Source organism: Mixophyes fleayi, chromosome 9 (assembly GCF_038048845.1).
Source record: "Mixophyes fleayi isolate aMixFle1 chromosome 9, aMixFle1.hap1, whole genome shotgun sequence".
Lineage (NCBI taxonomy): Eukaryota > Metazoa > Chordata > Amphibia > Anura > Limnodynastidae > Mixophyes > Mixophyes fleayi.
Window position 1 is genome coordinate 120,421,452 of NC_134410.1, and position 24,958 is coordinate 120,446,409.

The 24,958-nt window shown below is 42.9% G+C and overlaps 1 protein-coding gene across 1 annotated transcript in view; it reads left to right on the plus strand.

The window, feature by feature from the left end:
• Positions 1-2,830: 2,830 nt before the first annotated feature.
• LOC142101133 (histo-blood group ABO system transferase-like) overlaps positions 2,831-24,958 on the plus strand; it is a 28,646-nt gene continuing 6,518 nt past the window's right edge. Inside the window, exons 1-4 of the mRNA XM_075185355.1 lie at positions 2,831-2,906; positions 9,519-9,582; positions 12,243-12,299; positions 23,592-23,642. Of these exons, the coding sequence (XP_075041456.1) occupies positions 9,524-9,582; positions 12,243-12,299; positions 23,592-23,642 (167 nt within the window). The 5' untranslated portion in view covers positions 2,831-2,906; positions 9,519-9,523. The remainder of the gene's footprint in view (positions 2,907-9,518; positions 9,583-12,242; positions 12,300-23,591; positions 23,643-24,958) is intronic.

Below are 24,958 nucleotides of genomic sequence, written 5' to 3' on the forward strand. Positions count from 1 at the left end.
CCACGAGGAAGGCCTTCACCATCCAAGACATCCAAGCACTGACTGTTGTCTAATGGCGGATTCAAGCGGCGATGAATTGATAGTCTGTGATGATCACGTACACACTGATGAGGGTGAGGATGAAGCTGAAGATGATGATAACATCTTTTTAAAACTTTATATATAAGTGTAGGGTGCAATCTACCCCCAAATAGGAAAGGGACTTGGGGCATTTCTATATCACGTACAGTCTTGAAAGGCTGCTGTTTTGGCAATTTCTCAATAAGGGTAGGGTGTCATACACAGACTGACCCCAACTGGCTTTGTCCATTTCAATTTATATTGTACAGTCTATAACGACTGAATTTTTTAGTATTTTCTACAAGTGGAGGGGGGTCTATAGAGACAGAAACCAAACTGCCTTTGTCCATTTCTTTATATATTTAACTATAAGTGTAGGGTGTAATATACACCCAAAGACGATGGCTGCATTGCCAATATGCATAGATGGAAGGGAAGACAATCTGGTTTGTGTGTAGAATTAATGACGGCCTACCAGGAATTAAACTGTTTTTTTTCATAATTTAGTAGCTTTACAATGACCCTACTTATCCAAGAAACAGGTGGAGCACTAAATTAGGTTATTTTAGGCCCCCAAAAATTAATTTTTAAACAAAATTGCAAAACAAAACCAAACAAAACCAAAACCAAAACACGCAAGGGTGGTTTTGCCCAAACCAAAACAAAAACCCGAAGGTAATCCAGATCCAAAACCAAAAGCAAAAGCAAAACACTAGGGTCAGTGACCATCTCTAGTTTTAAGAAAAACGCACATTACTTTCACTTTGTGTTCCTTAATGAATGAGGCCCTGAGGGTTCTGACAAATAAAAACAGTGCAGACACAACACCTAAAGCCCTTACCCTCAAGGACACCAGTGCTTCCTTCACTATGTGGAGTCAGGGTGTGAAACAGAGAACTGACTAGATGGTCTGTTTGCATTAGTATCGCCTCAGGGGAAAGCTGAAGCTCTTTAAAGGTCACAGGGGATAAAATAAGACATACTAAGCCAGCGGTTCCCAAAGTGTGTAGCTGTCACAGGGGTGCCGTGGGCCAGCCATAGAACAAACAAACACCACAAAAACTTACCAATCCGCGCAGCGCCGGGACCCAGCATCCTCCTCTCTCACGCAGCTTGTCACTGAATCACAAGCTGCGTGAGAGAGGAGGATGCTGGGTCCCGGCGCCGCGCGGATTGGTAAGTTTTTGTGGTGTTTGTTTGTTCTATAGCTGGTCCGCGGCAGAGGGGGCAGAGTGAGAGGGAGCGTGGCAGAGGAGGAGGACAGCGTGAGAGGGGCAGTGGAGGGGGACAGCATGACAGAGAAGGGGGACAGCGTGAGAGAGGGCAGAGGAGCGAGGACACCGTGAGAGGACAGAGGAGGGTGACAGCGTAAGAGAGGGCAGAGGAGGAGGACAGCGTGACAGAGGGCAGAGGAGCGGGGACAGCGTGAGAGAGGGCAAAAGGATGGGGACAGCATGAGAGAGGGCAGAGAAGGGGGACAGCATGACAGAGGGCAGAGGAGGGGGACAGCGTGAGAGGGGGCAGAGGAGGGGACAGCATGAGAGGGGGCAGAGGAGGGGGACAGCATGAGAGGGGGCAGAGGAGGGGGACAGCATGAGAGGGGGCAGCGTGAGAGGGCAGAGGGGGCAGCGTGAAAGAGGGCAGAGGAGGGGGACAGCGTGACAGAGGGCAGAGGAGGGGGACAGCGTGACAGAGGGCAGAGGAGGGGGACAGCGTGACAAAGGGCAGAGGATGGGGACAGCGTAACAGAGGGCAGAGATGGGGGACAGCGTGACAGAGGGCAGAGGAGGGGGTCAGCGTGACAGAGGGTAGAGGAGGGGGTCAGCGTGACAGAGGGTAGAGGAGGGGGACAGCGTGAGAGGGGGCAGAGGAGGGGGACAGTATGAGAGGGGGCAGCGTGAGAGGGCAGAGGGGGCAGCGTGAGAGGGCAGAGGGGGCAACGTGAGATGGGGCAGAGTGTCTGAATGCTGAGGGGGCATTTTTGCATACAATTAAATAAGTATTTCTGTCCTGACCTAAATACTTATTACAATTTTTTGACCCAACTACTTCTAAAACAGGACTGCTCAGTAATTATTTTGGAGGGGTGCTTTGAAAAAATTATGGAGACTCTAAGGGTGCCGCGAACTGCAAAAGTTTGGGAACCACTGTACTAGACAATGGGATTGTTTGTCTAACATTTCACTACTACAACACAGTGCATTCCTACTGAAGCCAGAGGGGTACAATAGAGGACAATAGAGACATTATGGATCACATACCTATCAGTTACATTAGATAAATAAATTATCTATATACATTATGAGGCCCTAGGTTGGCCATGGTATTTAATCAAGCATTGATTAGGGATAGATGTCGGCACCTCCTTTGTCTACCTTCAATGTATCTGTTATGTTTTTATGTTTCACTTTTATTGTATTAAGTTTAACTTGTCCTTATGTACTTTTATAGATGCTACTTGCGGCTTTGACTTGCACGCTCTGTACTTGTTAGTTGTACTTATACAGCTTGTTATCATGTTTCATTTGTTCCCATGTATTTTGAAAGCTGACCGTTTGGCTATGGGGCATTGGTGGCACATCCCAAATAATGATGATAACGATAGGATGATTGTCTCAGTTCATAGACTATAAATTCAGTGAAATACAAATTGTTGCAGCGATTTGCTCTTATGTATTTCAGGTGAAACCCTTCCTATCCCCAGCCTCTAGTGTACTGTTTCTATTGCTTGAAATAGGAGATTATACCACACCTACTATTCACCAGTTAAAGTCTACCAGCAAGATAGATTCAAAGTTACAGTTTGAGGATACTGATTACCTCCTAAATTCTGTATCTGGACAAATGTAAGTACATCTATTAACTAACATAAAAGTGGAGTCATAGGATTTATTATTAGAAATGGGGTGGGGAAAACAAATTCTAGGGAAAAACGAAAAAAAAAAAACGGTCTAGGGATCATTTGAAAATGATTTGTAGGAATAACATGTAGTATTGTAAGTATTATGTTTTGTACGGTATCCAAACTTCTACCTTGTTCAAAATACCTCATTGTGAATGTATCATTTAATTTATTATTACAGTTAGCCGGGTTGAATTCGTTAACGGAGTTTTCTAAAAAAAAAACACCCTTTTACCAATTAATTCAGCACAGGTATCGTCAATAGTTCATGTAGAGGGAGGTTTAGGAGCGGAGAATTTTGTAGTTTGTTATTCTACAGTCATTAATTTTGTTTCAACTCTGAACTTTGATCCCAAACTATTTCTTAATAACGAATGATCAAAGCCATAAATAATATCAACTGACTGGGTGGTGGCTGATGTATCCTCGGTTTCCACCGGTTTAGAATGATTTGACTGTAAACTTCATGATTACCGACTAATCATAAACAGTAGATTCCCGGGGAGCATGCCAAACTTACTAACATAGGAAGCAGACACCTAAATTATTATTAATGCACTTTGTATGTAGCACAAAACAAAGCCAACAGATAAGCCATTACTCAGGGGCGCACGAAGGGGGAGTTTCTGGTTCTCCAGAAACCCCTCACCTCCGCAAAGAACGGGCGCTGAACAGTGCCCCTACATAGCGGCACTTTACTGTACAGCAGCCGCGGCGCAGTCAAAGAAGCGTCCGCTTCTTTGACAGCGCCGCGGCTGCTGTACAATACAGTGCCGCCGAAATGGAGCTACTGCGCATGCGCGGCCGCATGCGCAACAGCTCTCTATATTTTTTTTCGGGGGGAGACCACCCCTTAAAAATCCTGCGTGCGCCCCTATTACTATAGATCAGGGGTAGGCAACCTGCGGCTCTCCAGGTGTTGTGAAACTACAAATCCCAGAATGCCTTGTCACCTATCTGCTGGTTATCTACTGGCAAAGCATGCTGGGGCTTGTAGTTTCACAACACCTGGCGAGCCGCAGGTTGCCTACCCCTGCTATAGATCATACTAACAGCAATGCCAGCATAAAAAATGGGAACTAAATCAGCGAGTGGAATAACACACCCCCCCAAACTAAATAAATAAAAAAAAAGAATAATCATTGATTTCTTCATACTGCATTTTTAACAAATAGCTCCAACAAAAATAGTGGCTAACATGACATATAGGTGTATAGATGTAAACTGGTTTATAAAAATATATAAATGAATGTTTGGGGCATATTTAGGTTTGAAAAAACTATGGGCCGGATTGATTAAGGCAGGCAAAGCAAACTTATGGTGAATAAAGTCCTACGCACGTCCGTATATTCAACTAAAAGAGAATCTGCAGAAATGTCTGCAAGATATGATCAATACATATATACAAATTAAAGTCCCAGTACAACAGACAGAACATAAAAGAATATTTTTTTTTTTAACATTTGCACCGATTTTGCGATTTATTACCTGACAAAATGGTGCCAATCTGCACCTCTCGTTATAATTTTGTTACATTGACAAACACCACCTTATTTTACATTCAAAATGTAAAAAGAGTCACAGTGAAAATAAAAAAAAGATAAGTATTCCTGCTGGCAGACATTCAGGTTTATTTCTCGCAAGGGACACTGTAGTCAATCATTATCGAGAGAGTTAACTCACAGAACACCGGAAGAATATCTAAACCCGATCATGGTGTCTGTCCCCTTAATATATGACCCCGACATAACAAAAACAGGAAAACTATTTATATAAATATCTATGTTTCCATAAGGATGATAATAATAATATGTGTCAACATATAGCTTGAATAAACTATATGACACATAATGGACTAGTTGCCCGCGTATTGTGCTCGAATCCCATTATAGCGCCCCCTATGCTGTGAAAATCATAGAAAAAGGAAAAAGAATAGTTTAAAAGAAGCAATTCGAACGACCTATTTTGTCCCCAATAAACATTTTACCAATTCCATACCTCAATTTGCCTTTAAATTAGCTGGGAAGCAAAATTCAGATATATAATGGGGCAGGTTATTGAAACATACAACTTTTTATTTACATGTAAAATATAATTCCAAAAGGTGATGGTCAAATTGTTTAATAAGTAATATACTTCTGTACTAGAATTCATATTATCTATTAAAATATCACTGATATAAAAGTTACATATTTGAATATCCAGGATTTACAAATGTTTTGATTGGTATATTTGGATTATATACTTAATAATTATAGTGCTTTCCATTGCATGGATTTGTATGTATTACATTTAAATGAAAATATATTTGAGTTAAAGAGATAGATATAAGTTAGATAGATAGATAGATAGATAGATAGATAGATAGATAGATAGATAGATAGATAGATAGATATGAAATAGATAGATAGATGTAATATTGGTAGGAATGAGATCCTTAAGCTGGATACACACGACAGAAAATTTCTTCCAATGCGATATCGTTAACAATTATACCAACGACTAAAAGTCCCGATCAGCAGATTCCTGTGTACGTACTATACGCGTTTTACATGATTTACTTTGAGATCTGTGCTCCTCATCTGTCATAACCATCGATCTGCCTACACTGCTGGTGGTCAGTGCATACACACTGCAGAATTTGCTCAACATTGTTCCAATGTTCATAGTGACTTTTAGTCAGTTTATAAAATCAAATCAAACGATACGATGTGCTTTTGGAACGAAAAAACATGATCATAGGAGCTTACGAACTCTTGTGATATCAGACCTAAGAATTGTTTATCCTGTGATTGGCATGATAATTAGTTGAAAAACCTGTAGTGTGTACCCACCTTTACAAAGGTTGTAAACAGGTGTGGTCTCTTAGTCTTATAAGTCTCTTAAGAGAAATGGAATGTGCAGTAGTCAGTGATGAAGTGTGCTGTCACCTGTCATGTGCACCTTTAGCATCTGAGAAATTTCTTCCCTTCAGCAACTTGCAGAGCTGATCTGGACTTCCAAATGCACAGCAGGAGAGACATAAGTCAAACATTAAACATACAGGCAAAATAAAAAAAAAGCAGGGATTTCCATAATCATATATATGTAATACATTTGTCATCATTTGCAAAACATACATTATAATATACCAATCTATTAGCAACTGTACTACTCCTAGAGAAACAATAGTGTATCCGCCCCAGTTTGTTCACCTAAAAGCTGTTATACTTCTTGTGCAGCCAATCAGGAGAAACGATTTTATTATTATTATTATCTTTAATTTAGAAGGCACTACAAAGGGTCCGCAGAATGTACATGACATATACAGAAAACAGTGAACCATGACACAACATGATACATAAAGAACAAAATATGAAGAACAAAAATATATAAATACACACACACACACAGACACATATCTATTTCTGTACAGTTATTCATACAATAACTTACATGTTGTTACTTGCTGGATTTACCTTGGTTGATAATAGACAACAAAACGGATTCCGTCTTTGTGTGCACAATGTTAAACCCTAACCAGAAACAAATGAGGACTTATTGGTTTTAAACAAAAACATGCGTTTAAGGAACAAAACCAGTTGAAAAGGAGAACAGATTTCTGTTCACATGCTTTAACCTCTGAGTCTTAGCCTGGGTACACAGTACAGGGTTTTCAGCTGATTATCGGGCCAATCACACAATAAACGACTGTTCAGCCCGATATCGCATTAATGTGTACGCTCTAACGATGAACGATTATCATTCCAAACCACATTGTATCGTTTCATTTGATTTATAAACTGAACTTAAAATGGAATGATGTTGTTCCATTTCTGAAGTCTTTGTGATGAACTTACTTGCTTGGCAATAGTGTAGAACTGTTTGATCACTTTTAATGCCGCGGCGTTTGAGTTTAGTAAGCTGAGCAAATACCGGGCTCTAGATTTGGAGGACAAGCAAGAATACATGCACAAACTAATGTCTACGTTGGTTTTACTCTTCATTTCATTAAATAATTCTGACAGATTGATTAGACCATGGAATTACTAAATGTGGATTGAGGGACCGAACGTCATCTGTGCCATGTTTTTTGTGTCATCTTCTCTCTATACTCTTCCCTTTGCACTCAAAGGTAATCTGTTAACTATTGTCTTCTCCACTCATTGGACCCACTCTCTCCTATGTCGTGTAGACATACTTTACATCTCTGAGGGCAGACATTGCTGGGTAACCACCAGGTCCAGAACTTTATACGGTTTCACTCAACGCAAGACAAGGAACGTGAAGGTTATCTAATAGCCGTTGAGCTGAAACTTGAGATCCCTGATACAATTGATTTTCAAAGTAGCCACATACAGTGTCCGCACCATCAGCTACAATTATTATTTCACCACCATGGGTTTCAATTATTCTCCGTACCTCTTAGATTGTAAACGTATTTGGGCAGGGACCACGTTGTTGTATGTGATTTATTTGATATTATGATTCCCCTTTCAAGAGACAGCACTGTGTGATATAATTGGTGCTTTAAAAATAAAGGATAATAATAAAATTAGTTGGTAAATTAATGACTCCCATGTAGAACTATGGCTTGGAGTCACCTCCTAATATCCTAAATTTCTAGGGATTTTCTACATTGTATTGATCAATGGCACAGTATTATTTTTCTTGTTCTATTATATGGGTACAATTCCTGGGGGTAAATGTATCAAGCTGCGAGTTTCCAGCAGGTGTGAAAAGTGGAGATGTTGCCTATAGCAACCAATCAGATTCTAGGTTATCATTTATTTAGGACATTCTAAAAAATTACGTGTATAATCTGATTGGTTGCTATAGGCAACATCTCCACTTTTCAAACCCGGTGGAAACTCGCAGCTTGGTACATTTACCCCCTGGTATATGTTCTTATTCTCTATGTATGGACAACTGAACATTGCCAATTCTCTTTTCGGTGTACTGACTTTTATTCTCAATATCTTTTCTGGACAGGATCATTCCTCTGTTCTGTGGTTTGTGTGCAATTCTCAGTATCTGTGTAGACCACAGCACACGTAGCTCGCAAGTGCCCTCAAACAATATATTAAACTACGTAGCACATGTTTCATAAGAAACAAGCTGGGTCAGCTCTAGGATTCTTTAAAACTTACTGTGAAAATGTGAAAAATTGTTACACAATATATAAGTGGTATGAACATCTGCATAAACAGTTTTGCAAATCTGCTGATCTGTGGTGACAGATGATTTCTGAGAATGGCACACCCATCACCCATGCTTGCAGGATACGATTGATTAATTTTGCAATTGTTTATATGAAATCTACCTCACCTGCTTCTTTCCTCAATCCTCCACCTAAAGATATGATTACCTATTCCTAGACCTACCCCACCCTCACCCCAATCACAGAAAGCCAACTATTTCTTAATATTGCTGTGTATTATTATTATTATTATTATTTGTAAGGTGCCACAGAGCTGCGTAGCGCCGTACAGTAGGGAAAACAGTACATACATTAAACAGGAACATACAAGGCAGACAAAACAAATGCAGACATGAAATAAAAGGTATGGAGGTCCCTGCTTGTTAGAGAGCTTACATTCTAAGTGGAAGAGGGCACAACTGAAACAAGAGGAGCGAGTGTGGTTCAGAGTGGAGATTGGGACAGTTGTGAGGGTGTATTAGTGTGAATAGTGTTATCGAGGATAAGATCACCTATAAAAAAAGTGATGGGCTTTCAAAGAGCATCTAAAGATATGAAGGCTGTGGGAAAGTCTGATTGAGCGGGGTAGGGAATTCCATAAGTAGGTAGCAGCACGGGAGAAGTCTTGTAGGCGGGAGTGAGAGGTGGTTACCAGAGACGAGACAAGGCGTAGGTCAGAGGTAGATCAAAGAGGACGGGAGGGAGAGTATTTTGATATGAGATTTGAGATGTATGCAGGGGTGTTGTTGAGGGCTTTGTAGGTAAGGGTGAGTAATTTTAATTTGATTCTGGAGGACACAAGGAGCCAGTGTAGGGATTTGCAAAGTGATGCAGCAGATGTGGAGCGGTGAGAGAGGAAGATTCGTCTTGCGGCAGCATTTAGGATGGATTGAAGTGTGTATATATGGGTGTCAGGAATGCCAGATATCAGGAGGTTGCAATAGTCAAGATGGGAGATGAGAGAATGGATAATAATTTTGGTAGCATGTTGAGTAAGAAAAGGGCATATTCTGGCAATGTTTTTAAGTTGGAGTCGATAGGACTGGGAGAGAGTCTGGATGTGAGGAATAAAGCAGAGGGCAGAGTCAAGTGTGACACCAAGGTAGCGGACCTGGGAGACTGAAAAAATAGTGGTATTGCTGACAGTGAGGGAGATTTGAGATAGTACAGAATGGGAGAGGTCAGGGAAAGAGATATAGATTTGGCTGTCATCAGCGTAGAGGTGGTATTGGAGGCCGAATGAGCGAATTAGTGCTCCAAGAGAAGAGGTGTACAATGAAACAAGTAAAGGGGCCAATATTATATGGAATAATACCTTGGACTGTACAATTCACACTGCATGGTGCATTACCGCACATCATTTTTTTTTTCTTTCAGATAAAATGGTCTGTGCAAAGAAATGGATTTTTGTATTGGCTGTCCTAATGGTCTCTTTCTGCTGGTAAGTTTATGAAACTAAATGTTGGAGGACAGTTGTAGGACAAGGTGTTTTCGCAAGATGCTTAATGTGATCCCTTATTTAAGATAAATAAGTGGACGTCCAATCGGGTTATGGTTTCAAGGCACAAAAAGTTTTATTTTGCAGCTAAAAGTAAGTTCAAAAGTACGGCCATTATTGTGCGCAAGCCCGGCCTGTATCAGCACTGAGCATGTTATCCACAAAGCCCCTGCAGTCCAAAGGGCGTCTGCTGAAAAGATGATGACTCTGCACACTCTACAGAGATCTGCCAACGCTGCTGGTCTTCAGTGCTTACGCACTTCTGCATGGAAGTTTATAAAACCGAATCAAACAATACGATGTTGCAATATCTGATCAAACGGCCGTTTATCGTGCGGTCTGCGCGATGATTGCATCAGTGTGTACCCAGCTTAAGTTATATCTGGTCCTGCTTTCAGAGCAGACACTTGGACAAGCACAGGCACAGTACGGTAAAGGCGTGGAAACGCTTCTGGTCACTTTCCTAGGTCAAAGGCCAGGGACTGCCCGATAACACAGTTTACTAAAGGAAAGATCTTAGGTAATTGGTCTTGAGGCTTGTTTCTATCTCAACTGTAACTATGTATGGATCCAACTGCTCAGCCACCCCCCAGATACTGGTTAAACAAGTACTTCCCCTCCGGCTCCTGACTATAATAAAAGAAAGAAGTATGCAGCGTATGCCTTTATAGTTGTAAACACAATTGTGGTTGGCAAGTAAATATTACGTAGAACTATGTTAGACTTTAAACAATAATGTTTATAAGATACAGCATACTTGCCAACATTTTTTTTTCTTTTTCCGGGAGATGCCGGCTGGGACGTGGGCGTGCAGGGGGCGGGGCTGCGAAATCGCGTCATTTTGGCCCCGCCCCCGTGACGGAATGACGCAAATCGCGTCATTTTACAGTGGGGGCGGGGCTAAACGCCGCGATTCCGGGTGAATCGCGGCGTTTAAACTAAATTTTTCCCCCTTCCTATCAGGGAGATTGCCACACTCGTCCGGGAGACTCTCGCAAAATGCGGGAGTCTCCCGGACAATCCGGGAGAGTTGACAAGTATGAGATACAGTTTAGCAAAATAGATACATTTAATAAATCTTAATAGCACATTAACAGCTATAAATACACTATAGATTAATTAGCATATGAAAACAGATCATGTAACAAGCAAAATAGCCGGCAATTGCAGCTTGAAATAGCCAAAAAGCTACCGATTCAGTATGTTAACATTGGTACAATCCTCGTTCAATTAGAGCTTTTAATAATCTCCTTTAGAGAAAAATACTGTGTTTCTAGCCGGTTCCAATGGTAGCTCCCGTTGACGTTTATTATTTGGCAACTGCCAGAAAGAGCCAGATGAGGTTCCTATTAAGTACTGCTCACAGTTCTATATGCTGCAAATGAAGCAATACACGAGTATATTAGAGGTTATAATTACTGCATGGCGGCCACAGTGAAATGGGAATCATTGAGCAGCTGTTTCGGTCTTGCGGTATCTGCAGAAACAAATTCATTTTACCTGAAACAAACAGCTTCTGATGCATTTGCAAATGAATTTATTAGAGCTGAACGATGGACTTTATTTTTACCTTCAGTTCTTCTGCCAATAAAGAGCGACATAAGCGTACTTAGTATAATGTTATACAAAGTCTGATTTCATACAAAATTAAACAATAATATGAATAAATCAGGTGTGATCGCAACAATGTACGAAACGATAGCAGCTAACTACAAATGTCTGCGTTTAACACAATCAACACAATTAAAAATTGACAGTTTTAATAATTTGACTTTAGGACGTCACACATAAATATGGCATAATCTCTTCGTTGCTGCATAGTAATGCTTTGTGGGGCGAGGGGTGTTTTTATCCCTCTTTCTGTTCTGATAGATTTAAATGAATTTAACCAGCCACGGAAAAGCAAATTGTTCCTCTTGCTTATAGTGATCAGGTGCAGACTGTGGGCCTGAGGCTGAGTGGAATTTTACAGCAGACTGCATAGCGTAAGTTGCGTAAAATTGGCACTGCTCCTGCCCACAAAGAGAATGGATGCATTTGCAGACTTGCTCATATCTTCCACTTGAGCTTTTACGATTGGAGTGGAGGAACGGGAGAGGGGAGGTCTGACGTCGGCTAAATACAGTAAAAGCATGTTGAATCGCGGCTCACGCAGAAACAGGCATATATTCCCGTTAGGGGGGCGTGTCTTTTGGACCTGCAAGAAGGCAGGTGGAAATACACGCTGTTAATGATGACTTGGCGTAAGCCAGGCGCATTTGCTGCTGATACAGAGCTTGATGCGCCACAAGATGTGTACGGCTCTGCAGATGGGTGGAAATACGCTATTTTTGCATTCTATTTTAGCATAATCTACGACAATTCTGCATCGGGTGCAGTGTGATTCTCCAACCACAAGCCTTGATGCAGCAAACACTGCCTCTTCTGAGTACTTCTTGTTCTGGACTATGGAGAAGCACCGCAGTTCTTAATTAGAAGCAGAAGCTTTATAACAATAACAGTAGAAGTAATACTAAACAGCGACACATATTGTAGTGACTGACGACAAGGGACATTACAGCGTTTTTATGTCATGATTCAATTGATACGATTTGTTGTTTCAGGTACAATATGAGAAGAATGGCGTTGCATCCTAGTCTTGTATTTCACTGTAACTCACAGTAAGATTTTTTTTATTTCTGTCTTCTGATTTGCATATTGCATATGTAATGAGTAAGTTATTTGCAATAATTTGACTCTGGGGCTTCCATGACCTCACTGTTTCCTATACAAATGCATTTTAATCTTTCATAGACATTATAATACTTTATTGCCATGGTTAATCTGATGCAAAAATATATTTAACGTCTGCTGCTGTCTAGGGGCTGGTTCATTAGAGTTATACACAATGGGCCGGATTCATTAAGGAAAGTACAGCAATAAAAATGAGTAACTTTGCACCTTGGCAAAACCATGTTGAATTGGAGGGGGAGGCAAATTTAAAATGTGATGGCAGATTTATAGTTGGGATATGGAATGTCCCAGATCAACTTTGAATTTCAGTGTACAAATAAAGCTATCAAGTATGGTTGTGTGCTACATGAAAAACACAGACAGTGTTTAAGTTATATGCAAAATAAAAAACTAATTTGCACCCCTTGCATTGCAACATGGTTTTGTCCAGGAGAAAACTTACTCCCTTTTTTACCTTACTTTCCTTAATGACATAAACAAGAGGATATATACACTGGTGCTTCCTTTTTGTACAATTGAATGATCAAAAATTCAGATACCTTCTTCTCAAACTGTGATAGTGTGCACAGATGATTATAACCCTAATAGGACTCATAAGCCCAAATGGAAGAGAACCCTAGTGGTGCCAGAGTCTAGTTTATATATTGGTGAACTGAGTTTCATTGGTGGGAGTGGAGGTCGGCGGTCAGCTGGTCTGACCGCCGACAGGAAGTACCACTTAGTGTCTCTGTTGCCTAGCATGCGCCCGAACTTCCTGTCTAAACCAGAAGTGACGTCCCGTTGCTAGGCAACGGGACGTGCGGCAGTAGAGAGGGCGTCCGTTCCGGCACCAAGTAGGAGTGCGGGACGGCGCCTGACAAGACGTCACAGATGAAAATCTGTGCAAACCGCTCAATCCTTGTGGCAGCTTGGCTAGCAGCAACTCATAGGCTGCCAAGAGAGCGATGTTGGAGTCTGCAGTCAGCAATGATAAGCTGTTGTGAGGTCTGCTTCCAAAAGGTCCGTAGCACAGTGGAATAATTAGGCAGCTGACACACTGCAAAAGTCCATCAGTGGAATTTCCAAAGTAAGAGCATGTAATCACAATGAGGAAGATCAAAATATATCAAATCCTTCACAGTCCAGCAACAAAATAAAACAGAAGAAGTATACCAGTGTGTAACGGTGATATTTACTGACACATTTCGTTATAGTTAATACAACTTCATTAGAGGATACTGCATGGACATAATGTGCCTGATTCATTAAGGAACGCAAGTTCAATTCCGCAATTCATGTTTGTGCGTAAATGACATGAACGACGGGCTGTGAATTGAAGGGCGGGACGGGGAGATGAATGGGCACAATGTACAGTAAGGGCGTGCCAAGGTTGAGCGCACACAGCAGCATCCGATTCATGCTTTGAGCATCTCTTAGGTACGCGATTTTCAGCCGTATAACAGTTCTGGGCATGCGCAGTGCGATTTTACGCAAAATGCCGTACATATCAGCATTTGCGCTAATTAAAGAAGCAGGCCCTCGGTGTTCAGTGTAGCTAGCAGCGGAAGTCTCTGTGTATTACGGCAAACATTGGCAGTCTCTATTCAGTGGAGTACAGGCAAAATATCTGACAATAGAACCTGTACACGGAGGCTGTCTACAGGGTCTGTGAAATGGGGCCCTCTAAGGTATAGTTATAAGGACACAGTTCTGCTATAATCATTTGCAGGGGCACAGTTGGTATATTCATAGGCAAAGAAATGGCGAAAACTAAACTGAGACAGTGCTCCTGCCAAATGACTACTGTACTTTTCTAAAAGGAATCCACACTTTTCCCAAAACAATAATCAAAATAATGATAGAATTTCTTGCGCTTCTTGTGTTCTAGCCATAGACAACCCATTACATAGTGGATAACTGAATGCTTATATGAAGTGAACGAAGTCCTCAGGATGTTCTTCAATCAACATTGATGGTGTTCCAATTAATACTGAGTGACCAATGTGTACCGTATATGAAAAAAAAAAAACAACATAGCGTGAATCTGTTTATATACTCACTTAATGTTAATAATTTGCTACATATTGTAAAACATAGATTCCGTTTTTCAGTGAAATATTTTCTTCAATTATCCCCCTATAGGGGGTGCACTTACTAAACACAAATGTGATAGGTGCCACATATACATATATATGATGGATTCAGTGCTTCTGTGATCTTCTGCCTTCACCACCTCTCACCCATTCAAATTGCACTTACAAACGTTTAAAGTAGAATAAAAGTGATAATAAAAATAGACTTCTTGGGCATAATGAAATACAGGTGGATTCCTACCAGATTGGAAAGATGTTAAGCATGACACAAAACTCTGTGGTTCCCAGGATGTTCACAAAGTTGCATCCTCTAGATAGTACATCAGCATTGGCGTTAGTATAGCTTTATGCCTTCTGAAGCTTCAGCTAATTGTCATTGCTGAAGCAATACTTTACCAATGCGTTTCAACCTTTTGGTTTAGGTCTTTTTCAAAGTTGGATTTTTTTTTGTTTTTTTTTATACACATTGGTCACTCAGTATTAATTGGAACACCATCAATGTTGATTGCGAAGAGCCTGAGGACTTTGTTCACTATTTTCATAGGCAAGAACGCTAAGGAGACGTGGGGATTCACCGTAATACCAGCTACAGATGACAGGTGGCAGTGCAATTGTCACGTTAATGAATAAAGAATGCCACTTTCCTTCACTATGGCGAATATCCAGCAGTTTTGTTTTTTCTTACTAGAACATAGTATAGTATGTCCTATTCAATTCTAAGCAATTCCCAGGTTCATAAGATAGAAGCATTCCATATAGACACCATGTGGTTTTAAATGGAAAAACACCAACAACCAGGATCTGTGTTTCTTCTATCACACCTTGACCCCAGAGGACCTATGCTTACAGTGTTTCCAATCAGTATGGGCTTTCAGATAAACATCAGGGGGTAAATGTATCAAAGTGCGATTTTGCAACTCCAGCGATTTTCTCGGGAGAGTTAAAACTCGCCGATGTATGAAGCTGAGTTTTCATACAAAATCGCCAGAGTTCTGCTTCTGTCAAAATCGCTACTTGCAAAATCGCCAGAGATCAAACTCACCACTGTTTGCCACTGCAGCTATACAAGTCTACAATGTATGAAGCTGCGAGTTAGCAAAGTCAGGAGAGTTTGCTTCTAAACACGCCAGATACAACACACTGCTTGATAGCACCGTGTTGTATCAACACATCACTGTTACACTGCCATGGCAGTGTTAAAAAGTTAAAGAACAGATAAAAGTTGAAAAAAAAAAAAGCGTGAGGTCCCCCCACTATTCATGCTTAACCCTAGTGCTGCCTGACTAGTGCTGGTCCCGTGAAAATCGGGAAAAAATTTTGCGTGGGGTCCCCCCGATTTTCACTTTGCCAGCACTAGGCAAACCAGCCAGGGTTGGCGGCACTATAGCAGGGGGACGCGCGGCAGGGGTCCCCCTGCCATAATGACTAACCAACCCTAGACTGTTCAGCGCTGGGCTGGATTCCCTAGGGAGTGGGGTCCGCCGAAAAAAACGAGCGGGTTCCCCCCCTAGAAAGAACCAGCCCAGTGCTGATAGCACTAGGGCTCTTCCTACTACCCCTGGGCTGTGGGTAGTAGGGTAATACGGCGATAAAGTATTAGAAAAACAAACTGACACCAATTTTTTTGTGGAACTACAAGTCCCAGCCAGCCAGGTTGCCCTAAAAACTGTGGCCATGCTGTTGCTTGTATTTGCCGCGATTTAAACACGCTGGCAAACTCGCAGTTTGATACATTTACCCCCAGATCTTATCTCCTCCTTCCTTCACTGAGAAAACCGTCTTTACCTCCATGTGAAATACAAAATAGCAGTCAGGAGAGATATAGTGTATTACTTTTTTACTCAAAAACTGAATGATTAAAAACAATCAATCGCTCATAAAGATTAAATAAAATCCATCCACAATATAACAGGTACTCGTACCGGATTATCACAGAAAACGGGCATTGGTGTATAAGTCCAGATCTGTTGAAAATCAAGTCAGGTCCCCGCTGCCAGGACCTGACTTGACAGGAGGAAGTGAAGGTCAGAATCCAGGAATCAAGCATGGCCAAAAAGCAGGGCAGAGAATTGTCGGGAACAAAGCCAAAAGCCAAGAACAGTGGAAACAGGATAAAAAACGCTGGAGCTGGTGAAACCAATACTCTGGCACAGACGGAGGAGGTGCTAGATATACACCATAGTGGGAGGACATGATTTCTTGAAGAACTTGTTGATAACAAGAGGCTTAAGAAGAGATATATGAAAAGAGTTATGCACTCGGAGGGAAGGAGGCAACTGGAGTTTGTAGGTAATGGGATTTATAGCTGGAGTAATAGGATTGGGTCCAATATAGCGAGGTGCAAATTTCATGGACAGCCCTTTAAGCTTAAGATTTTGAGTCGAAAGCCACACCTTATCCCCAATGTGGAGTACGGGAGAGTTCTTCCGATGACGATCTGCAAAGTACTTGTAGCGATCCAGAGTCTGTTGTAACTTGATTTGTACCTGGGACAAGATTAAGGAGAAATTGTGAACCAAAGCTTGTGCTGCAGGTACCGTGGAGTTAGGTAGGTCCGAGAAAGTAGGCAAAATCGTGTGTCTCCCGAAAAGAGTAAGAAAAATGGAGATGTACTGGTGGATTCATGCAGGTGGTTATTGTGGGCGAATTCTGCCCAAGGAAGAACCTTACTCCATGTAGATTGTCTCTCAGAACAAAACCATCGGATGTGGGACTCCAAATCCTGGTTGACCCGCTCGGTTTGACCATTCGTCTCCAGATGATATCCAGAAGAGAATTTTGATTCAATTCCCAGAAGTTTGCAGAAGGCCCTCCAGAAGCTAGAAACAAACTGCACCCCATGGTTTGAAATTATATCCCGGGGACAGCCATGCAGACGAAAGATGTGGAGAATGAATAAGGATGCCAATTCAGGTGCAAAAGTTAATCCCTATAGAAAGATGAAATGAGCGAATTTAGAAAATCGGTCAACAATTACCCATATACAAGTGTGACCATGGCTGCTAGGGACGTCAGTGATAAAATCAATGCTCATGCTAGACCAGGGATGTTCTGCAACAGGAAGCGGGAGTAGGAGTCCAGCAGGAGACCGTCTGGGAATCTTATGTCTAGCACATACTTCACAGGCCTGAATAAATTTCTGTACATCAGAGATCAGAGAGGGCCACCAGTAAGAACGGGAGAGGAGTGCTACCGTTTTCTTGACACCAGCGTGTCCTCCAATTTTAGAACTGTGTACCCAATTCAACAATATGCTGCGCAAATGGATGTCAACAAAGGAACGTCCAACCGGAGGGGTTTTGACGGAGGATTGAGTTAATGTCAAAATTTTCTCAGGATTGATAATGGGTCTAGTGAGCATGGAAGTCTTAGCATTAGAAGGATCAAAGGATCGTGAAAGAGCATCCGCCCTGAAATTCTTGGAACATGGCCCGGGGAATTCTTCTGGGATAAGACAGCTCCCACACCCACAGAGGAGACATCAACCTCTAGAAAGAATGGTTTGTGTAGGCCGGGTTGAATCTGGATAGGAGCCGTGGAAAAAGCCTTTTTGATAGCTTTAAATGCAAGGACTGCTTCTCTGGACCAGGATTTAACTTGACCTCCTTTACATGTGAGAGAGGTAATGGGAGAAATGAGGGTGGAGAATCCCTGAATAAATTGTCAGTAATAGATTGTTAAACCGATAAGTTGAGTAGACTTTAGCCCTGCTGGCTGGGGCCAGTCAAGAATAGCTTCAATTTTATATGGGTCCATTTAGAGACCGGATCCAGAGACAATGTATCCCAGAAAGGGTACCTGGGATTGATGAAAGAGGCATTTCTCCATTTTGCAATATAAATTATTTTCCCATAAGCAAAGAAGCACTTTTCTCACGTGGGCGTCATGGGAAAAAATGTCCTGGGAGAATATCAAAATGTCATCTACATAGACCACCATGGATTGGTACAATAAGTCCCAGAAAATTTAGTTGATAAATACTTGGAATACGGCTGGAGCGTTGCATAGCCCAAATAGCATTACAAGGTACTCGTAATGGCCATCTCTGGAGTTGAATGCCGTTTTCCATTTATCCCCCTTTCTAATCCTGATTAGATTGTAGGCGCCACTAAGGTTCAATTTAGTGAAAATTTGGGCTCCATGGATGCTATCAAACAGCTCCGGAATGAGTGGAAGAGGATACCGGTTTTTAACTGTGATGGCATTGAGCTTGCGATAATCAGTACATGGTCTGAGAGACCCATCTTTCTTCTTTACAAAAAAAACCTGTATCAGCAGGAGAAGATCATTTGCGAATGAATCCTTGTTTGAGCTTTTCAGAGACATACTCGGACTGGGTCTCGGGTACAGACAGTGGAAATTACCTGCCTCGAGGAATTCTCTTGCCCGGTACCAGATCAATTGGACAGTCCTACGGGCAATGAGAAGGTACTGATTCTGCAGCCATTTTGCTAAAAACATCAAGGAATTCAGAGTAGACCTTGGGGAGAATATCACAGGAGGAGCTAGCCCAACAGGTTTTCCGCGAATGACAGGTGCCAAACAACGTGATTTACAAGAAGAACCCCAGTAGGTAACTTGAGCGTGCTGCCAGTTGAATTGAGGAGAATGTGTCCTCAACCAAAGTAAACCCAAAATAATAGGATTAATGGATTGCGGGAGAACCAAGAATTTAATTAATTCTGAATGGAGAGCTCCTACCATCAGCCGAACAGGAACAGTGATGCATGTGATAGAGCCGCTAGAGACTCGGTTTCCATCTACTGCGGTAAGCGACAAAGGCTGAGACAAAGGTGTAGTACCCAAACGAAGCTGCAAGACCAAACTGGATATGAAGTTCCCCGCAGATCCCGAGTCCACGAAGGCAGACAGAGGTTGAGGACCATCAGAGGAGAAGAAAGTAATGAACATGAGAAAATTGCATTCTTTCTGGGAACAGGGAGAAGAGGACTGGGATCCTAGGTTGACCTACCTACAATCGCCTAGGTCAGAAGGTGTTGTTTCCCGGTCTCTTGGAACATCCAGAAAGACGATGTCCAGAATCATCACAGTAGAGACACAGCCGATTCTTCAGGTGATGGTCTCTTTCTTCAGGAAATAATCGCGACCGACCGATTTGCATAGGTTCTTCCAGAGAAAGGGTAGGAGATTGAAATTGAGGTGCCAGACGCGGAAAAGATCGGCGACCGCGCTCTTGTTCCTGTGTACGTTCCTGTTGGCGAATATCCACTTTGAGGCAGAACTAGATTAAATCATCCAATCTAGAAGGCAGATCACGTGATGCTAAGTCATCCTTAATCTTGTCATTCAAACTTTGCCAGAAGGTAGCGATTAATGCCTCATCGTTCCAGTGAAGCTCAGATGCTAGTGTTCGGAATTGAACCGCATACTGACTGGCGGTGAGAGTTCCTTGACGAAGATTTAAGAGACTAGTGAATGCGGAAGACACACAAACAGGTTCATCAAACACCCTGTGGAAGCTTTCAATAAAGGTAACAGAGTTCTGGAGCAGTGGATCATCATGTTCCCATAATAGAGATGCCCAAGCCAAGGCTTGGCCAGAAAGAAGGGATATTATATAGGCATCCTTAATTCTGTTTGAAGAAAAAGTTTCAGGTGCAAGTTCAAACTGTATGGCACACTGGTTAAGAAACCTGCGGCATTTCTTTGGGTCACCGTCATATTTCTCTGGAGGTGGTATGCGCAAACCTCAGGAGCTTGTGGGACTACATAAGCTGATGGAGGCAGAGGCGGGTGCAACAGCAGCGGCCTGAATTCCGGAAGGAGCCACGGGGCGTGTGGGTAATGACCCTTGAAGGGTGTCCAGGCAGAAGACCACTCCCTGGATGCATTGAAGAAGTTGAGCCTGATTGGCATCTTGCTGGTCTACACATTGAGCCAGGTGCAGAAGGAGGTCCCGGGCCGAGGGTTCTTCCTGGTTACTCATTGCCAGAGTATACTGTCACGTCAATGACTAAAGAATGTCACTGACTAATCTGAGAGTCTAGAGCACCCCCGGTATTTACCAGGGACCCCCGCAAGGAGGTATGGGCTTGGCTGCGTGGAGTGCGCAGGTCGCGGTTCTCCCAGTTAGCTATCAGTGCAGTGGAAGAGAGCAGGAATAGTCGGACAGTCCAGGTCGGAATACAAACAATGGTGTAGTACACAGGGGTGATCTGAGAGAATGGTCAGGAGGAAGCCGAAGGTCAGAATCCAGGAATCAAGCAGGGCCAAAACGCAGGGCAGAGAATAGTCAGGAACATAACCGAAAGTCAGGAACCAAGAACACTAGAAACAGGATACAGGACGTTGGACCGCAGACATGATGGGCAACGGGACGCAGGCTCACCTCACATTCGCGGCTGGCGAAATCTGGAAGTATGTCCCGTTGCCTAGCAATGGGACATAAATCTGAGGAGACAGCGGGCGTCCGTCCCCGGCACCTATACACAGTGTGGGGACAGTTCCTGACAGCAATGTTAACACTGAAAACTGCACATTCTTTTTCACTTACTGCAAGAGACCTCACTTATTTTCAGCCTCACTCCTACCAATCTTGGCACAAGCAACATTGGAAATTTGTTCCTCTCCTAGTGCTTCAAGAGTCTTGTTTTCTTTGCCTATTAATTGACTTCAGCTTTGTCCATCACGATTCAACATTCTCCGACCCATTGATATCAGCCTTGTCTTTCACAAATCTACCTTCTCCACTTGCTGTCATTACATTGGCCATTCATTTCAAATTGAGAGTTTCCAAAACAGCACTTCTAATCGACCACTAATCAGTATGTATCTTTACGCCAAGGCTTAGGGAGTCACAACAGATATACCTCCAAAGAGGTGTGTATGAAAATTTACCCTTTCCCAAATAAGTAGCATATCTTATTGCAACCTCTACACACAGTCCAAGTAGCCATTTTCTGAGAATGCAGTCTGTTAATTCAGGGCTGCCACCAGAAATTGTGGGGTCCAGTAGAAATTTAACAGGCAGGGCCCCCTTCCTTCCACCCCATTTTGAAATTATCCTTTACCCAACATTTGGCTCCTTAATTCCAATTCTCTCCAGCCACTACTCCTTCTCTCCAGCCACTCCTCCTTCTCTCCAGCCACCCTATGTTCTCTCCAGCCACTTTCCCCTTCTCTCCAGCCACCCTATGTTCTCTCCAGCCACTTTCCCCTTCTCTCCAGCCACTCCCCCTTGTCTCCAGCCACCCCTTGTTCTCTCCAGCCACTCCTCTTTCTCTCCAGCCACTCCTCTTTCTCTCCAGCCACTCCTCTTTCTCTCCAGCCACCCCATGTTCTCTCCAGCCACTCCTCCTTCTCTCCAGCCACTCCTCCTTCTCTCCAGCCACTCCCCCTTGTCTCCAGCCACCCCTTGTTCTCTCCAGCCACTTTCCCCTTCTCTCCAGCCACTCCCCCTTGTCTCCAGCCACCCCTTGTTCTCTCCAGCCACTCCTCTTTCTCTCCAGCCACCCCATGTTCTCTCCAGCCACCCCTTGTTCTCTCCAGCCACTCCTCCTTCTCTCCAGTCACTCCCTCTTCTCTCCAGCCACTCCTCTTTCTCTCCAGCCACTCCTCTTTCTCTCCAGCCACCCCATGTTCTCTCCAGCCACTCCTCTTTCTCTCCAGCCACCCTATGTTCTCTCCAGCCACTCCTCTTTCTCTCCAGCCACCCTATGTTCTCTCCAGCCACTCCTCTTTCTCTCCAGCCACCCTATGTTCTCTCCAGCCACTCCTCTTTCTCTCCAGCCACTCCTCTTTCTCTCCAGCCACCCCATGTTCTCTCCAGCCACTCCCCCTTGTCTCCAGCCACTCCTCTTTCTCTCCAGCCACTCCTCTTTCTCTCCAGCCACCCCATGTTCTCTCCAGCCACTCCTCTTTCTCTCCAGCCACTCCTCTTTCTCTCCAGCCACCCCATGTTCTCTCCAGCCACTCCTCTTTCTCTCCAGCCACCCTATGTTCTCTCCAGCCACTCCTCTTTCTCTCCAGCCACCCTATGTTCTCTCCAGCCACTCCTCTTTCTCTCCAGCCACCCTATGTTCTCTCCAGCCACTCCTCTTTCTCTCCAGCCACTCCTCTTTCTCTCCAGGCACCCCATGTTCTCTCCAGCCACTCCCCCTTGTCTCCAGCCACTCCTCTTTCTCTCCAGCCACTCCTCTTTCTCTCCAGCCACCCCATGTTCTCTCCAGCCACTCCTCTTTCTCTCCAGCCACTCCTCTTTCTCTCCAGCCACTACTCCTTCTCTCCAGCCACCCCATGTTCTCTCCAGCCACCCCATGTTCTCTCCAGCCACTCCTCCTTCTCTCCAGTCACTCCCTCTTCTCTCCAGCCACCCCATATTTTCTCAAGCCAACCCCTTACCCGGTTTTATCTAGCCCCTTCAGTAGTTTACATACCTCTTTGCTTTTCCTCTTCTTATTCTTGCTGACTCCTTTCAGTTCCTCTCCATTGACAGCGCCATGATGTCATTAGTTACATCAGCGACACTGCAGGGACCCGGGCGACTCTCTGTCCGGGAACTGTGTCTTTCTCTCAGAAGATACTGACCTGGGGGACTGGGACTGGAGAGAATGGCAGCTGCCGTGGTGCCCCCCATAGGCGGATGCACTGACTACAAGGAAGCTCGCTGTCACACCCCTTAATTCAGCATGGTGCCCCTCCCCTCCCCCTTCTCAGGATGAACTGCTGCCTAGAAAGGGAGCCGCCACATTCCTTTTGAGGTCCCCCACTCTTAATAATTCTATTTGGGCCTAGAGCTGGCCGGGCCGCATACAGTTGTCAGGCCCCATACTGCTGTACTCCTTGTATCCCCAGATAGCGGCCCAGTGTCAATTCACTAAGAACCAGAGCCTCGCTAAATGCTTCAGTAATTACATTGATTCCTATTAAACTGTTTAGCTAAATTCTGATGAGTATCTGTTGAGATGCTGAAAATCTCTACAGTGTGTACAGGTGACAGGTGCTCTTCAAGGAATGGAGAATTAAGGTGGGCAGGATTATGAGGCTCGTAGTTCAAATGCTAGAAGTAGACTGACCAACAACTAGAAATTGCTACAGTGAGAGAGCTTTTATTGTATGATTAAATCCATTTTCTAATGATGTCTTTCTTGATAGTACCAATAATGAATATTTGCTTTCTCCATACAGACTGACCAGCTCCTCACAATTCGACCTATTAAAACAAGACTTTCTTCACAGGTAAAAACCATGAGAGGCACAAATGAACAACTCATTATACTTCTGGGGGTAAATTTATTAGCCAGGGTTTTTTTGCAAGTTGCCGATATTCAGCAACTTTGCAGGGCAAATTTAAAACGACAATGGTTTTCAAGGCAAAGATCTTGTGGATCTTCAGTAAAAATTGTGCTTGGCTGCACATAGCAGCAAAGGGCGTAAAATTCAAACTCACTCAACTCACCACCTAAGACATCACATACTTCACATGTCACAAAGAACGTGACAATCTTTTGCACAATTGGGGGTGTAGCATTTCCCCAACATTAGCATAATACACAACAAGCACGCCTTGGTGGATCATTAAGCAAAAAATCATGATATTTATTATGTCATTGCAATCAATTTTGGTTATCACAAAGTTATGAATGACTGCCTTTTGGATACATTCATATTATAAATTAAGCATATTTTAAGACAGTGCGGTAAATGTTTCAATATGCGGGTTCTTCAACACCCGCGTGTTCAGCCTCTTCCGCGATTAAATTTCAAGCGGCACTGCATTGTAAAGGGAAGTTAACCCTTTACAATGCAGCGCCGCTTGAAATTGAATCGCGGAAGAGGCTGAACACGCGGGTGTTGAAGAACCGCATATTGATACATTTACCCCAGTGACTTTATGCAATTGCCAGCTTTTTGCATTGTGGGATACAATTAAATCCATGGTCTGGCTTTACTTTAAGTCTAGCTGGATTTACTCCTTATTCTAAATCAGGTCCTTGATGTTTTGTCTGTACATATCTACTGCTCGGACTGAATGGCTTCAAACACTAAGGGGAATATTTCTCAAAACTTCTGAAAAGGAAGTGTAAGTGTTCCCCATAGCAACCAATCAGATTCTAGCTATCATTTATCTAGTACATGCAAGAAAATGATAGCTAGAATTTGATTGGTTGCTATGGGCAACACCTCCACTTTTGTGTTTTTAGAAGGTTTGATAAACCTACTCCCATGTGTTGTAATGTCTTTAGTGCAGCCTTCCAAATATCCAACACAGAACAAGAAAAAAAATGATACTTTCTGGTTGCATGACTGTAGGATCCTGCAGCCATGCAACCAGAACCTCTATTTTTTCTTGTTTTGTTCTGAATAGTTGGTATACATGAGTGAATGCTCGTAATGTACAAAATGCATTGTATCTTGTAGCCGGGGACCACTTTTTAAAATATTTTTTATCTTTTTTTGCAATTTATTTATACATTTATTTTTTAAGTGGCACATGCCAATATGTACTGGTAGATTATGTCAATCAATTAATTGTTTACTAAAGCAAATTGTAC